The sequence below is a fragment of the Microcaecilia unicolor genome, chromosome 2, assembly GCF_901765095.1.
Source record: "Microcaecilia unicolor chromosome 2, aMicUni1.1, whole genome shotgun sequence".
NCBI classification, from domain to species: Eukaryota; Metazoa; Chordata; class Amphibia; order Gymnophiona; family Siphonopidae; genus Microcaecilia; species Microcaecilia unicolor.
Genome location: NC_044032.1, coordinates 157,330,463 through 157,347,230, shown reverse-complemented (window position 1 = coordinate 157,347,230; position 16,768 = coordinate 157,330,463). Strand labels below are relative to the sequence as shown.

The 16,768-nt window shown below is 39.5% G+C and overlaps 1 protein-coding gene across 1 annotated transcript in view; it reads left to right on the top strand.

The window, feature by feature from the left end:
* The window catches only part of SLCO4C1 (solute carrier organic anion transporter family member 4C1), a 174,391-nt gene that overhangs the window by 96,364 nt on the left and 61,259 nt on the right, over window positions 1-16,768 (top strand). Inside the window, exon 5 of the mRNA XM_030193420.1 lies at window positions 12,092-12,213. Coding sequence (XP_030049280.1) covers window positions 12,092-12,213 — 122 coding nt within the window. The remainder of the gene's footprint in view (window positions 1-12,091; window positions 12,214-16,768) is intronic.

Sequence of the window (16,768 nt, the reverse complement as noted above, 5' to 3'; positions counted from 1 at the left end):
ACCTAAATTATACAAAGCTTGTTTTCTGCGTAACTGTCAAAACTTGACCAATTTTAATACATCTGGGATATATCATCTGTAATAAATTTGTATATAAGCTTTCACTCATGCTGGCCACCTCACCTAAATGACATCATTTCGCTACCTGGTTCCTTAACTGTTGTAATGTTTTCTTCAGTGTGAACTGATTCCTGACTTTCTTGCAATTTCTTCAAAATACATTCTGCACTTCCCATTTTTCATCTCTTTTCTGGAAACTCTTTCACCAGTCTATGAAAACTTTTCTCCAAATACAATTTTTTAAGTTTAATTTCTTTTATTGGTGTTCAGTACAGAAATACACAAGAGCTCACAACATAGCAACAGATAGCAATGAGAAGCAAAACCAGAGCTCAGCCTAATAAGTAACAAGGGTGGGACACAGGGAGGGAGGGAAGGAGGCCCGAAGGGAGGCGAACTGCTGCCCTGCTGCCTGCAGTGCTTTCACACGGAGGTGAGAGGTGCTGTGATTTCAATGCAGGGGGCCCGGCCTGGTGGCAGTCAGTCGACAACGGAGGGTGGATGGGACTGCGGCGCCGGGCGCCCCTTGGAGGCCCGGGCCTAGGGAATTTTGTCCCCCCTGCCCCCCCCTCACCGGCTATGGGTGACATTTTGATTCTGGAAATTCCTAGTTTTCGTACCGTTAATTTACTTGGCCTTAGGTCCTCTACATTTCAAGTAATGGGTCCCACTTTATGGATCTCGTTGCCTATTGACTTATAGAAAATTAATTCACATCTTTCCTTTAGGAAGCAGCTTAAAGGTTACTTATTTCAGAACGCATTTTTGTAACAGTTGAGTTAAGGCTGGGACTTGCTCTCGTTTGTTATTTGTAACTTGATGTGGAGTTTGTTTTGAATGATGTGTGAATTTGTTTTATTTTATATTTTTTATTACGTTAAGTATTTGGTTATTTTGGTTGTTATTATTGTAATCCACTAGGAACTGTGGTCTGTGCAGAATATAAGTATTTTAAATAAATAAAAATCTTGTGTATATCATACCAAATTCTTCTTCCAAGATATTAGCTCAAGTACTTAAACATTAAATCAAAGAGCAATGGAGTGACCTTACTGCAGGAGGAAAAAGCCTCAAAACACCTCCTCCACTTTCTTACAATTTCAAAATGGCAGGATCTTCTAGGGTGAGGGTGATCTTAACATCATTGGCATAAAAATCCTCCCATTTGCAGTCTTTAAAACACTCCAGAGTTCTTTAATTCTTGTGGATGCCCAATAAACATGTGACTTTTATAGTTCAAAAAAAAAAAAAAAAAGGAAAAAAAGCAACTCAGCTTTGATTCATCAGGGCGCTTCATTAGTGTTCAGCTGCTGTCCCCGCTGACTATGGCCAGAGTTTCACAACAAGCTGTCTCAAGACGTGACGGTATATCTAAAAACTAACATATTTTCCAAAACTTAAGTAAACAGTGCAATCTGAAATTCACCAAAATCATGCTCAAACATTAAAGAACTTCATCCACACTACATAAAACAGTAGTACTTGCCAGCCTTTCTCGCGCTTCTTCATTAGTATTTGCGTTACTAGGTTCCCTCTTCCTGGTTGTGGGATAGTTCCTTTTAAAACAGGCAAGTATCTCACATCATTTCCCATTCACCATTCATCAACATAATCATGAGCAAATCTTAAAGAAAACTCCTCCATTCTACCTTAACATTTAACCCTCTTGGTTCTTCAGTCTTTAGTTGTGTAATCCAGTATGTTTCTCTCCATAATAGTCTTAGCATGATCCTTAAAATCCTCACTGACCCAATCCCCTGCACAACATCGTAGCATAGAAGAGGTGTGTCCCATATTTACACAATGCTCTACTAAGGGAGCTTCCATGTGCTGTTGCTTAAGGCAACTCTTGTGTTCACTTAAAAGTACTTTAAAAGGCAGTGTGGTCTATACCATGTATAATTTAGGACACGGACAAATGGTACCATAAGATTGGAGGGTGGCCAATGTAACACCGATTTTTTTAAAGGGTTCCAGAGGTGATCCGGGAAGTTATAGACTGGTGAGCCTGATGTCGGTGCCAGAATATGGTAGAGACTGTTATAAAGAACAAAATTATAGACCTTTTTCATAAGCATGGATTAATGAGACAAAGCCAACATGGATTTAGTGAAGGGAAGTCTTGCCTTGCCAATCTACTACATTTCTATTGGACAGAAAGCAGAGGATAGGGTTAAATGGTCATTTCTCTCAATGGAGGAGGGTGAATAGTGGAGTGCTGAAGGGATCTGTACTAGGACCGGTGCTATTTAACTTAATTTGTAAATGATATGGAAATCAGAATGACGAGTGAGTGATTAAATTTGCTGATGATACAAAACTGTTCAAGGTTGTTAAAACACGTGTGGACTGTGAAATAATGTAGGAAGATCTTAGGAAATTGGAAGACTGGGCATCCAAATGGCAGATGAAATTTAATGTGGACAAATGCAAGGTGATGCATATTGGAAAGAATAATCTGAATCATAGTTACCTGATGCTAGGGTCCACCTTGTGGTTCAGCGCTCAAGAAAAAGATTTGGGTGTCTGTAGATGATACGCTGAAATCTTCTGCTCAGTGTGCGGCGGAGGCCAAAAAAGCAAACAGGATGCTAGGAATTATTAGGAAAGGGATGGTGAATAAGACCGAAAATACTATAATGCCTTTGTATTACTTTATGGTGCATCCGCACTTGAGTACTGCGTTCAGTTCTGGTCACTGTATCTCAAAAAAGATATAGTGGAATTAGAAAAGGTTCACTGAAGAGCAACCAAAATGATAAAGGGGATGGAACTCCTCTTGCATGAGGAAAAGCTAAAGAGGTTAGGGTTTTCGGCTTGGAAAAGAGACGAAAGAGGGGAGATATGATTGAGGTCTTCAAAATCCTGAGTGGTGTAGAACGAGTAGAGTGTAGTGGTGTAGAAGTAAATCAATTTTTTTGTCTTGTTCCAAAAGTACAAAGATTAGGGGACACACGAAGTTACATGGAAATACTTTTAAAACAAATAGGAGGAAATATTTTTTCACTCAACGAATATTTAAGCTTTGGAACTCCTTGCCGGAGGATGTGGTTACAGCTGTAAGTGTATCTGGGTTTAAAAAAGGTTTGGACAAATTCATGGAAGGAAAGTCCATAGTCTGCTATTGAGACAGAACTGCTTGTCCTGAGATTTGTAGTACAGAGTGTTGCCATGATTTGGATTTCTGCCAGGTACTTGTGACCTGGCTTGGTCACTTTGGAAAACAGGATACTGGACTAGATGGACCATTGGTCTGACAAAGGATGGCTACTTTTATGTTCTTATGGGTGTAAAACATGTGGATAAAGGTAGGCCAGTTGATATTGTGTATCTGGATTTTCAAAAGGCATTTGACAAAGTACCTTATGAAAGACTCCAGAGGAAATTGGAGAGTCGTGGAATAGGAGGCAGTGTTCTATTGTAGATTAAAAACTGGTTAAAAGATAGAAAACAGAGAGCAGGTTTAAATGGTCAGTATTCTCAATGGAGAAGGGTAGATAGTGGGGTTCTGCAGGGATCTGTGTTGGGACCACTGCTTTTTAACATATTTATGAATAATCTAAAGATGGGAATAACTAGTGAGGCAATTAAATTTGCTGATGACACAAAGTTATTCAAAATTGTTAATAGCTTTCTTCATCTCACTTTTCAACCATACTGGCTGTTGTTTGGCCTGCCTTCCTTCTTTTTTAATGCATGGAATATAACTGGCCTGGGCTTCCAGGATGGTATTTATCCATGGCTGTTGTAAACTTTTGACCTTCACAGCTACTTCTTTATGTTTTGAGGTTTTTTTTTTCCACCGTTCTCATTTTGAAAGTTAAATGCTAGCGTATTGGATTTCATGTGTGTACTTACTCCAGAGCTGATTTCAAATCATATTATGATCACTGTTAGCAAGCAGCCCCAGCACCATTACCTCCTGCACCAGGTTATGCGCTCCACTAAAGTCAAGGTCTAGAATTTTTCCTCCTCTTGTTGGATCATGTAAAACCAATTATCAGCACTAATTGGCATTAGAATTTACACGCACTACTTGCCAAGCGTATTCTGTAATCTAGTGCATGTAAATTCTAAATTGCTTAGTTGAAAATGGGGCATGGCTATGTGCATGGAATGGGCAGGTCATGGGTGTATGTAAAATCTATGTGTATTATTATGGAACACACCCGCTCCACACCTAATTTAAACATCAGGATATATGCCAGGTTTTACTTGACGTAATTGGCTGCAATTAAATTTGGTCGCATGGACCGGCGCTCGTATTCTATATACTGCACAGAAATTTAGGCTTATTTTATGAAGTACGCCTAAATTAAGACATACTTTATAGAATATGCTTAAGCAAATTTGATTTCTGTGCTGAATTTTTAGACATGATTATATAGAATCTATCCTTTATGTTCAGCTTGACTAAATATGTGATTGAGGAGACATCTTGCATCTTAAATAATTTATTCAAAAAATCTGACGAATCCCGAAGATATGAAAAGCCTTTTACTGCTAAGAACATAAGAGTAGCCATACTGGGTCAGACCAGTGGTCCACCTAGCCCAGTATCCTTTTTCCAAACAGTGGCCAAGCCAGGTCACAAGTACCTGGCAGAAACCCAAATCGTGGCAACATTCCATGCTACAAATCCCAGGGCAAGCAGTTGCTTCCCCTTATCTGTCTCAATAGCAGAGTCGTTTCCTCCAGGAACTTGTCCAAACCTTTTTTAAGCCCAGATACGCTAACCGCTGTTACCACATCTTCTGGCAAAGAGTTCAGAGTGAAAAAAAAAATGTCCTCCTATTTGTTTTAAAAGTATTTCCGTGTAATTTCATTGCATATTCCTCCCTGGTCTTTGTACTTTTTGAAAGTAAAAAATCGATTTACTTTTACCTGCTCTACTCCACTCAGGAGTTTGTAGACCTCAATCATCCCCTCTTATTTGTTTTAAAAGTATTTCCATGTAACTTCCTCAAGTGTCCCCTAGTCTTTGTACTTTTGGAATGAGTAAAAAATTGATTTACTTTATTCATTCTACACCACTCAGGATTTATAGACCTCAATCTTTTCCAAGTTGAAGAGCCCTAACCTCTTTAGCCTTTCCTCATACAAGAGGAGTTCCGTCCCCTTTATCATTTTGGTTGCCCTTCTTTGAACCTTTTCTTATTCCACTATATCTTATTTGACATACAACGACCAGAACTGAACACAGTACTGAAGGTGTGGTCAAACCATGGAGCGATACAGAGGCATTGTAGTATTTCTGGTCTTATGCACCATCCCTTTCCTAATAATTCCTAGCATCCTGTTTGCCTTTTTGGCCACCACTGTGCACTGAGCAGAAGATTTCAGCATATCATCTACAATGACACCTAGATCTTTTTCTAATGGCCTTAAAGTGTCCACATACTTCGAGAGGGGCTCAAGCAAAGAACCTCTACTGGATACTATTGGGCGGCCAGGTGGTTTAACTAAGTTTTGTGTTTTTTGGTAGAATATAAAAAACCCCCCAAGTAGGTTAGGGTTCTTTTTATTCAAATAATGGTATTATGATTTAGTCAAAATTCCCTTATTGATGCTCTCAGATGTAATTTCTCATCTCTCTTCTTTGCAACCTTTCAGTAGGATCAGTTTGTAATTTCAAATATTCTGTTGCTGTTGACAACTGTCTGTAGACTTTAGTGTCATAATCCATGGTCTCTACTATGGCTCCTCCCTTATCTGCCTTACATATCCGGATTTCAGATTTGTCTTAAATCTTGTAAGGCAAGAAGCTCTTCCTGTGTTAAATTGTAACATTGTGTATAATTTTCTGGGTCTTCTGATCTATCTCCCGGAGTGTTAATTCTTTAAACACTTTTAAATTGGCACTTGGGAGAGTGGGAGGAATCCATGTGGATATGTTCTTAACTCGTCATATTTCTTCATTCTGTACCGTATGTTCAAAAAATAATTCTTTTAATTGTAGATTTCTAAAAAAATGTTCTAAATCAATTTTCAACTGAAATGATTGTAATTTTTTCACCGGAACATAAGATAACCCCTTACTCAGCTGCTGTTTCTGTTTCAGTCAACTGATATCTTGATAAATTGATCACAACAGAATTATCCTTGTTTACCTTGTTCTTTCTGCAACCTTGGTTGGGGTCAATTGTGTTGACTCATGTTGCAAGACCTCCATCTTTAAGGGCATAACATAAGAACATAAGAATAGCCGTACTGAGAGCCAGATGCACTAAAGTCGTCGGTAATTCCCGTTCCCTACCGATTCAATAGCAAATCGGTAGGGAACGGGAATGCATCAACGATAGGGAATGCAAATGAGCTACTCATTGTAGCTCACTCGCATTCGCTATTTTCCTCGGTTGCCAGTCGGAGAATCGGGACGTCCCTTTCGATTATGCACCTCTTCCTGGTCTCTTCAGCCAATCAAAGCGGGTTTAGCTGGCTGTTGTCAGCGAAACACGCTGATATTGGCTGAAGAGACCAGGAAGAGGTGCATAATCGAAAGGGACGTCCTGATTCTCCGGCAACCAGGAAAATAGAAAAATTTTGCTGTGGAGGGGTAAGTGGCGCGGCGAAGACAAAATAGAAAGGGGAAAAAACATGAGCGCTGGCAGAGCGAAAAACGGCAAAAAAAAGACGTCTCTCACAAGCGCAGAGAGAGTACGTCCATAAAGGACGCCCCTCACATGCGCTCCCTGCTTTTTTTTTCTTTTTTACATTTTTTGGGGGGCCCTTTTCCTTTCCGATTCCCTCACAGGAGCCCTAACGAGAGGTGCAGACCTCCCGTTAGGGTTCTTATGATAAGGGATTCGGAAAAACGGTAGTGCATCTCATTATAATGGGCTGCAACGGTAGTGCAGCTCATTATAATAGCTTTTGAATAATTTGCATTCCGTTTTTGTTGCTTGCTACCGTGACAGGGAAAATGCCCTTAGTGCATGCCCCCGGTAAACTACTTGCGTTTTAAACTGGTTCCACTTGCGTTTTAAACTGGCTGGAACCAGTTTAAAATGCAAGTTGTGGGCTCCTTAGGTTTAGTGCATCTGGCCCTGAGTCAGAGCAGCTCTCCATTCAGCCCAGTTTCCAACAGTGGCCAACAGTGATTCCAAAAGTGGCCAATCTAGGTCACAAGTACCTGGAAGAAACCCAATTAATAGCAACATTCCATGCTACCAATCCTGGGGTAAGCAGTGACTTCCTCCAAGTCCATCTGAATAACAGACCATGGACATTTCCTCCAGGAACTTGTACAAACCTTTTTTTTAAATCCAGATACACTAACTGTTGTTACCACATCCTTTGGTAATGAGTTCCAGAGCTTAACTATTCTTTGAGTGAAAAAAAATGTCCTCCTATTTGTTTTAAAAGTATTTCTGTGTAATTTCATTGCATATTCCCTGGTCTTTGTACTTTTTGAAAGTAAAAAATCGATGTACTTTTACCTGTTCTACTCCACTCAGCATTTTGTAGACCTCAATCACCCCCTCTTAGCTGTCTCTTTTCCAAGCTGAAGAGGCCTAACCTCTTTCTTTGTATGGGAGGAGTGCATCCCCTTTATCATTTTGGTCGCTCTTCCTTGAATCGGACAATTTCATTTCCAAGCCCTTTTTTTTATATCTTCAGTAATTACCCTTGTCTTTTCTGTAACGAGCACCATTAGAGCCAATGAACAGATGCTCATAACTCTGTCTGTGACAATAATCACTGGCTAATGGCAATATCATTTAGGTGAGGTGTCCAGAATGAGTGTAGGCTTATTGAAAATTTATTCAGGATGATATATCTCTAATTTATTGAAGTTGATCAACTTTTGGCAGTTATGCAGAAAAGCTTTGTATAGTTTTTTTTTTTTTTTTTTTAACACAGTCTGGCTGATATTCATCTGGTGGCAGACAGCGTTTTTTTTCCCTGCCGAGAGCACTAAAAGTGGAAGTTCAATGCTGGGTTCTGTGTGGGCTTTGGAATTGAATTTCCATTTTTTTAAAAAGCTGGTTAGCACTGCCCAGTTAAGTCAATATTTAGACTTGACCTACTGTGGGCTGGCGCATGAAGGTAGGAGAGCTATTTATGCGCTAAACATGGCAGGTTAGCTCGGAATATTGGGAGCTAACCGGACTTTGCCTCTTAAACGCCCCTAGAACATCCCTGACATAGCTGGCTTCCACTTTGGCACGAACTGGTCATTTTCAGTGCTGCTGAAAATGACCGGATAGCCGTATATAATGGAGTTAACTGGTTGGCAGCCGTTCCTGGCCAGTTTACCCACTTTGAGTATCGGCTGGAGTGCGTTTTGTAGGAGTTTATAGTTATAATTTATATGCATCCTCCCTCATTTTGGTGGTGTTATTCGTAGATTTATCTTTATGTGGCTTGAGCTAGATTTCCTAAAGTGTGCTACTGCATTAGCATGCACCAACAATATTATCATATGTTATTAGTAAACAGGCTCTATTGCATAAAATGGGACTTGTGGTAAATAACATGTTTAATGCATGTTAGAGTGCAGTAATCTGGCTGTGCACTTCAGTAAACCAGCCCTGTATATTTTGGGGACAATGTGTGAAGGGAGTTCATAGGTAAACAGGTATTTACCCAAAGAAAGAACCCTTTTGAAAATTTCCCTTCTGTGCAGAGAAATGGCAGCGTGGAGGATGTGGTTAGAAACATGATGGCAGATAAGGGCCAAAAGGCCCATTCAGTCTGCCTTTCCTCAGCAAATACTAACTCCTCCTTTTCCTATGGGATCCCACTTGCCTGTCCCAGAGACTTATACAGGGGAATTATCACCTTTTTTTTTTCCTGCTGATCATCCGTCTCCCTATGCACCCAAGCATCCTTCTGGCTTTGACCATCACATTTTCTACCTGTTTGGCCACCTTAAGGTCATCAGACATAATCCCCCCCCGAAGTCCCACTTCTTTTGTACACAGAAGCACTTCATTTATACATATGTTAAAAAGCAGCAGTTCCAGAAAATACTGTTGGGGAAATCCAGTCTATTTACTCTTCTCCATTGAGAATATTGACCATTTATCCTTACTTGCTGTTTTCTATCTTTTAATCAGTTCTTAATCCAGATTAGAACACTGCCTCCTATCCCATGACTATTGAATTTCCTCATAAGTCATTCCTAAGGTACTTTGTCAAGTGTCTTCTAAAAATTCAGATATGCAATATCAGCAGGTTCATCTTTATCCACATGTGTATTCACCCTTCAAAGAAATGTAGCAGATTGGCGAGGCAAGATTTCCTTTTGCTAAATCCATGTTGGCTTTGTCGTATCAATCCATGTCTATGTACATGCTCAGTAATTTTGTTCTTTATAATCGTCTCAACCATTTTGGCCAGCACCAACATCTACAATTTCATATCTTTGTCTAGCTCATCTATCTGGTTAAGTGCTGAATATAGGCCTTAACCTGATCAGTGATGGCTGTCCACACATACCCAGGTATTCAAAGTTGGTGCCCAGATATGGTTCTGCACTGAATATCAGGGGGAAAAAGCTTATCACCTATCCATCTCTCCCTGTATCTCACCTTACCCACTTCTACCCTTCTCCTGTGAGACTGGAATGCTTTTATATTTCACATATATTGTCAACATTTGCTCATTTCTGATCTGAAGTGACGATATTGCCTTTGAAGGTTAATCAAAAAATGTATTGTTAATCCAATAAAAAAAAGGTATTATCTTATTTTCTTTTCTATATTTTGTTTTATTTCTATTTATTATATATGGTTTGAAATTGCAAATTCACACTTTACTGTAATCAAGGTGTACTCTTGAAAGAATTTCAAAATAAACAAAAAATAATAAAAACGTAAAACAAAATGATTGTCTCAGAAAATACCTCCAAAGATTGGAAAATAATAATGTGCATGCTGATCTCCTTTGAGATCTCTTATATTTGATAACCAGTATAGATTCATTTGCCGCATCAGATTATAATGACGAAGGAAGTTAGGAGGTCTTTTACTAAAGCTTAGCTCGAGTTATCTGCAGCAGGGCCCATAGGAATAAAATGGGCCCTGCTGCAGATAACTTGAGCTAAGCTTTAGTAAAAGACCCTCTAAATGATGAAGAGAAATTTGAAGCGGAAAGAGCTGAAAGAAAACTTCACCCTGTTAAAACAATTTTCACAAGAGGTTCATCAAAAGATATTTACAGATATAACTAGCTGAACCAACAACTATTGAGGTTGCTTTTGTTTATAAAAGAAATATTGTGGCCTATGTAATCTTGTACAAGCCACAAAATTGTTTGAAAAGTAGGAATTGAATTTGCATTGTATTCATTAATGGCATCCAGATACACTTTTTTTTTTCAGTAGAAACACACTATGGAAAACCCCTCAAGAACATATACTCTTGATTTCAATTTTTAAAATAATGATTTACTTGGCTAAAGACATCACCTTTGCTCCAAATGGTGTGTAAAAGGGTTAAAAAAAAATCTTTAAATACATGCAAATCATTTATTCATCTAATTTGAGAGAGATGTTTTTATTTCTTCATAATAGATCAGTGATCTTCCCTAATTTTTAAGTAGGGCCAGTTTCTTTCCAAGTGAGCTGAAGGAAAGCCAACAAATATCTTCCCATGTGATGCCTCAACACTGCTTATTAGTGTGTATCAATGACATCCACCCCACCAGCTTGTCCTCAACTTTTCATTGTGTGTATCCTCAAGGAGGTCAGCATTTTCAAATGCTTTCTCTTTGTCGAGAAAAGCCTTGTCCTTCAAGTGTGTGGCTCTTCCTCCCATCCACTTCCCCCTTTCTTCTCCTCCCATACACTTCCCCCTTTCTGCTGTGAGCATGGGTTCAGAGGCAGAGCATATAAAAAAAAATACCCAGAATCATGATGAGGGCTGCCACTGGCCCCTGGGCTTTGCATTGAAGAGCATTCACGCTTGAAATAGGAATTCAGTATACATATAAAGCCAAATTCAGTAAATGGCACCCAAAGTAAGATACAGACGAACCAGTGAGTAGGGTAAAGGGGTGGCACTTCCAAAAACCACAAGGAAAATGGAACAGTTCCTCAATATAAAATTTATTGGAGATACACCAAAATGACTTGACACAGTGGCCGTGTTTTGGTGCGAACGTGCCTGCCTCAGATGCTGGTTATAAAATCATAATCATCATGGCAATAAATATAATGAAATAAATAACATATCATGAATAAATGCATATTAGAACTATTGATAAATTAAAAATACAAAATACAAGTAAGTAGGCTGAAGCAGACATTGGTAAAACTCAAAATGCAAAAGAATATAAACATATTGTACTAATGCTTGTATGTCTGAGCTTAATAGTAATTGATATGATTTTACAAAATCTAAAGGATACAATAATGAAATTTAATAGCAAGTACACACTAGTTCAGAACGCAGACATCGAAAAGGATACCTTTAAACTTAATTTGATGATCACAAACAACTGATTGATATATCGGATAGAGTGCAAACGTAAAAAAAAGACCACAGACTGGAGCAGTGTCGGTGAACGTGTGCCTTTTGTGCTTCTTTACATGCTTCACACTTTCAAACTCTCTGCAGCCCTGGCCCACTGGTCAATTTTCAGACGGAAGCTCTGGAGGGAGTTTTCCTCTAAAAATAAGTGTTCAGCTACAGAGCAGGGACATAGCCAATCCCCAATCCTTGGCAGCTGAGGTCCTCCTCAGCATGAACCCCTAAGCCATCAGAATACTGTGGCAGTTGGTAGGTGCGTTGCCATTTGCTGATACTGGTACCCTGCACATGCTCAGTTCTTGTACAAAAATTAAGCATGTGCGGGGTGCCAGAGGTGGTGGCTGGCAGCGTGGTTGACTGTCATGGTGTTGTAATGGCCTGGGTGTTCGGGCTGAGGGATGTCTTCAGCTGGTGGAGCTTGGGGATCCTCACCAGCTAAGGTATTCATTTTTAAAAGTTTGGTGGAATTTCTTAGTATGTACTTTATCAGCATATTGAGACTGTATTTTACACAACTCGGTGCTAATGTAATACAAATTCTTATTTTAACATAGGAATGAGCTTACGCCAGATGATGCCCGTTGGCTTGGTTCTTGGTGGATAGGGTTTTTACTGTGTGGGCTGCTAACATGGTTCCTGATTCCTCCTTTTTCTTGCTTTCCGAAGCATTTGCCAGGTAAGAATTCCTGATGCAGAACACTTAATATAGTGGACACACTTGGGGTAATTTTCAATAGCTGCTTTATTACTAGTATGGGGCTTTTGTTTTGGCAAACCTGTGCAGCTGGTTTTCAAAGAAAAGTGATGCAGGCAGTTTCCCTTTGTACCCACAGACCATATGGAAATTTTCAAAGTGCTTGTGTGTACTTTTCACCTCTGGAGCAAAACCTTATACATTTAGTTGAACATACAGTTGTATACACATGGTTTGCTCCCCTCTTCATAATCTGATGGGGGGGGGCATTGAGGGGGCAGTGGCAGGCAGTTTTCAACTAGGGAAATATGTTCCAGATAATTAGTTACCTAGATGAATCCCTTTCCAAGTTGTCCTCATATCTGGAGATCTGGACTGAATCCAGTTTCACTTTTTTGCAAATGTGGAAAAAGGGGCTTGGCAGGAGATTTTAATTTAATTTTAAAACTTGATGAACCACCTCTTTGCTACTTGAGGGTACAAAGTGTTTACAAATTTAGGTGGCAATTCTATAACTGGGTGACTCCTGTTAGGCTTCCCAAGGCCATGTGAGGAGCACCTAGTCTGTAATTGTCAAGTCTCTTGAGACGTGTATAGCTGTTTCTTAAGAGTTATTTAGCTATAAGTCTCAATATCTTGAAGTATAAACCCCTAGCACATCAACACACCTAAATCTCTTGTTCTTTTCTGAAGTTCCTTTATTGAATAACATAGATGATTACTCACAGTTAGATGTTCATAAGCACAAAGGAACCCTGTAGTTTCATGAGCTGTATCAGTGGAGAGAAGGTAGAAGCTTAAGTGGGATCAGCTCATTGCAGAGATAAGAAAAGTAGTTCCACAGATAGAGGCAGCTCGGAGTTAGGTGTTTGGGAGTGCAGTACCCTCTTCTAGGAGGGTATTTTCAGGGTGAAAAGACTAGTGCTTTTCCAGAGCTACAACAGGATCATTGCTTTGTCCTGGAGCAAAATGGATACTGTCCTCCTCATGGACAGGGGTGGGCGGAGCTAGAAGCTCATACAGACTCAGAGAAGAAAGAGTAGAAAGGCCAATAGGGACAAAGCCTGCCCTCGAGTGTCAAGGGTGGCTCTAGGGGGCACCCCTGATTGGAGGAAAAGGTCATACCTGGCTGACCTCTCAGGACAGAGATAGCAAGAATGGCCAGGAAGTGCTGGCACGTAAACAAAGAAGCCAAGCTTGGCTGAGACAGAGGAGTGATCTAAGCAGCATCACAACCAGTAGTAACGGATCTTATACAGACAAGCAAGTGGGGTTGTGTTGTCTGTGAACTACATTACACACAATGCATTGCTCACACACATATCCTAGCAGTGAAGACTGCAGCAGTAAAGATCTTTAGAAGTAAGAATAGCAGTGAAGGCATTAACACATTTCAGGGTCACATTATAACTAGTGCCAGGCTGTCAGGGGACAGAACAGTAATGGCATATTCATGCCCAGATTCTGTAATAAAATACTAGCATAATCCCATATCAATGCACCTGCAGTTACGCGCTTAAATATGGTAAGGATCTTAGGAAAGTACCCTACAGTATTCTGTAACATATGTGCATACCTGGGAGCCCTACCCATGCTTCTCCCATGCTCTTCCCACATGTATGCATCTTTGCATGTGATAGCTCTTAAGCACTATTCTATAGTGATGCACTTAGGGCATTAATGTGTATAAATTATACTTCTTGCCGCACACACATGTGCAGAGGGGGTGTATAACCATCGACACTCGGTTAATGAATTGCCCTGTATATGTAAAATTGATATAAAATACTTCAGCTTCACATACAATGCAATACACTACACCACATACAGTACACTAATAACCTTAAAAACACAATCTCATAAACAAGATCAGCTCAGCCTCATAGAAGACACCCTGCTACTGCTACCCCATTTCTTGCTACAATCAGGTCTTCTGAACTTCTGATAATCAACCAGCTCCTTTGTCTCCACTGGCAGGACATTCCAGTGACCTGGGCTATCACCCAAAAAATGAGCTGCCTCGTGATCTCTTGAATTTTTACATTTTTGACCCTGAGATTATGGCCCTGTCTTGGTCTCGGATCCCGAGATGGTGAATACTTATGACTGAGATTACAGTGTCAAACCAATAATAAGATGTAAACATTAAGCAAGGTAATTTGAGCCCTAATCTCAGTTGTACTTGCAGCTAGTGTAGTGAGACAAACAGTGGGGTTGTCCTATCCCATAGTTCTCTTTGCGTAACCACTTTAGCTTAAGCTTTTGTATTCTTTGCAACCTCCCTAGTGTAGCTTTACATAACCCAAGACTTGTATTGCATAGTAGTAGTCCAGGTGACTCGGGATCATTGCTTACATCGTTGTTAGGAAATCTTGGGTCCTCAAAAAATGCCCAAATTTGTTTTATCAGATGTAAACATGCCCATGGTTTTTTAAAAAATCATTACACTAATCTGAACATCTAATGAAAGTGCTGAGTCCAGTATATTACTAAGACTTTTATTTCCATCATAGGCAGGATTACCATACCTTCAAATCTAACCTCAGGCTCATCCACTGAAATTTGGGTTTCAGCTAACCTATAACAACTCTGTCTTATCAATTTTTATCTTCATCTAACTCTGATATAATCAATCATTTACAGGCCTTAAGCATTTGTATGTAGAGGCTTGTCATACATTCATGGTATCACCCCCTAACACATATCAGGATCTCAGCTAGCACCATGCTGTCTGCCTGTACCTTCTCTAACAATCCCCTACATGCCAAGGAAATAGTTAGCAATAAAGGCGATAGTAAATGACCTCTTGTCCGGGCAAATTATGCTTCACAAGCTAATTCCCTGTAGTTTCTTCCAGCAAGACCTAACCACAACCTTAGGTCATGGGATTCCTGGAAAGCAAAATATCCACAAGCTTCAGAACACTAGGAATCTAAAGTGTCGTACTTGTGTGACATTCTAATCTGTCTTAGACATAGACATAGAACTAATAATCTAAAAGGTTTATTATTAAATTGAATGCACAGTGGATGCAAAGAGATTCTATTGTACAGCAATAGCTAGTCAAAATGAAAGGGATTTCACATTAAAACAAGTAACACTTCATGTTATCCTGTCTCCAGGTCTGTATACCAAATTTTAGAAGACTTAGGCATCATTTGAATTTGTAAATATTGAATTTATATATGCGAAAATGGCATATATGGGGCAATTTGAAGCTTTCAGGTGCTAGTTCTTTCAAAGACTTGATAACCATTATGAATTTTAAAATGTGAAAAATCTTATATTCAAATAACCTGACAATAGAATACAGGGAAAAGTACTTTAAAGCCAGTGAAGTAAGATATCGGTCAGAAAGTATAGCTTTTAACAGGACAAAAATCACACATTTTATTAAGCAATTGTTTACAAATCAGAATGGAACTTCTGAAACTTTTGATTGTCCTTGATGTCTCATGACAACTTCTCTAATTTTAGATGATTTTAGTCTCTACAATTGGGATTGCAAATGAAAACATTTCAGATCTTTCAAGTGTATGAAATTAAAAAAAAATTTCTGTGCAGCACTATTGGAGCCTACGCTCGAGAAAACGCATGTATACGTGAGTCTATGGGTATACATGGATCCCCTCATACACCTCCTCTCCCCAGATATACTCCTCTGGGGGGGTCTTCATAGATCTAACGTATCCTGACAATTTGGTGCAGACAGAGTATCAAAAGGAAAAAATGTATTGGAGTGGGACACATACACACAAGCAGACCCTTTCTTCCCTTCAGAATATGGACTAGAAATGGTATGATTTGCTGGCCAAAATTACAAAAATGTCAAAGTAATTTACCAAGAATTCTGGCTCTTAGGATTCTGATATTTCTTACAGATAGTTTTCTCAGATTTTTTTTTCTGTACAGAGTCTGCCTATTTACTAGGATGAAGTAAAATGGAGTAGCCTAGTGGTTAGTGCAATGGACTTGATCCTGGGGAACTGAATTCGATTCCCACTGCAGCTCCTTGTGACTCTGGGCAAGTCACTTAACCCTTCATTGCCCCTGGTACAAAATAAGTACCTGAATATATGTAAACCGCCTTGAATGTAGTTGAAAAAACCTCAGAAAGGCGGTATGTCAATTTCCATTTCCCTCTTTCCCTTTTAACGTACCAAGAACTTCAGTTTACTGAATCATTTAGCAATTTTTGTAGGGACCATTTTTACAATGCAGCACTAAAAAGTGGCCTTTGCGCACACTTACGCAGGTCTTTCCCTTGTACTAAGGCCATTTTTAGTTCAGCAGTAAAATGGCCGATTTTTTTGTATTAGTGGCCATGCACTAATGTTGCCATTACGCTGTGCTGATTACCACAGACACACTGTGCATTAAAAATAATGCTTGGTGTGTACACACTAATCTGGAATTTACCATAGGACACCTAAGTGTGTCTTGCGGTAAGCCCTTTTAAGCTGCAGTAAGCACACTCTATTGCTTTCTGCAGCTTGGTAAAAGGACCCCTGTGTTGTCATTTATTTTATTTATTTAC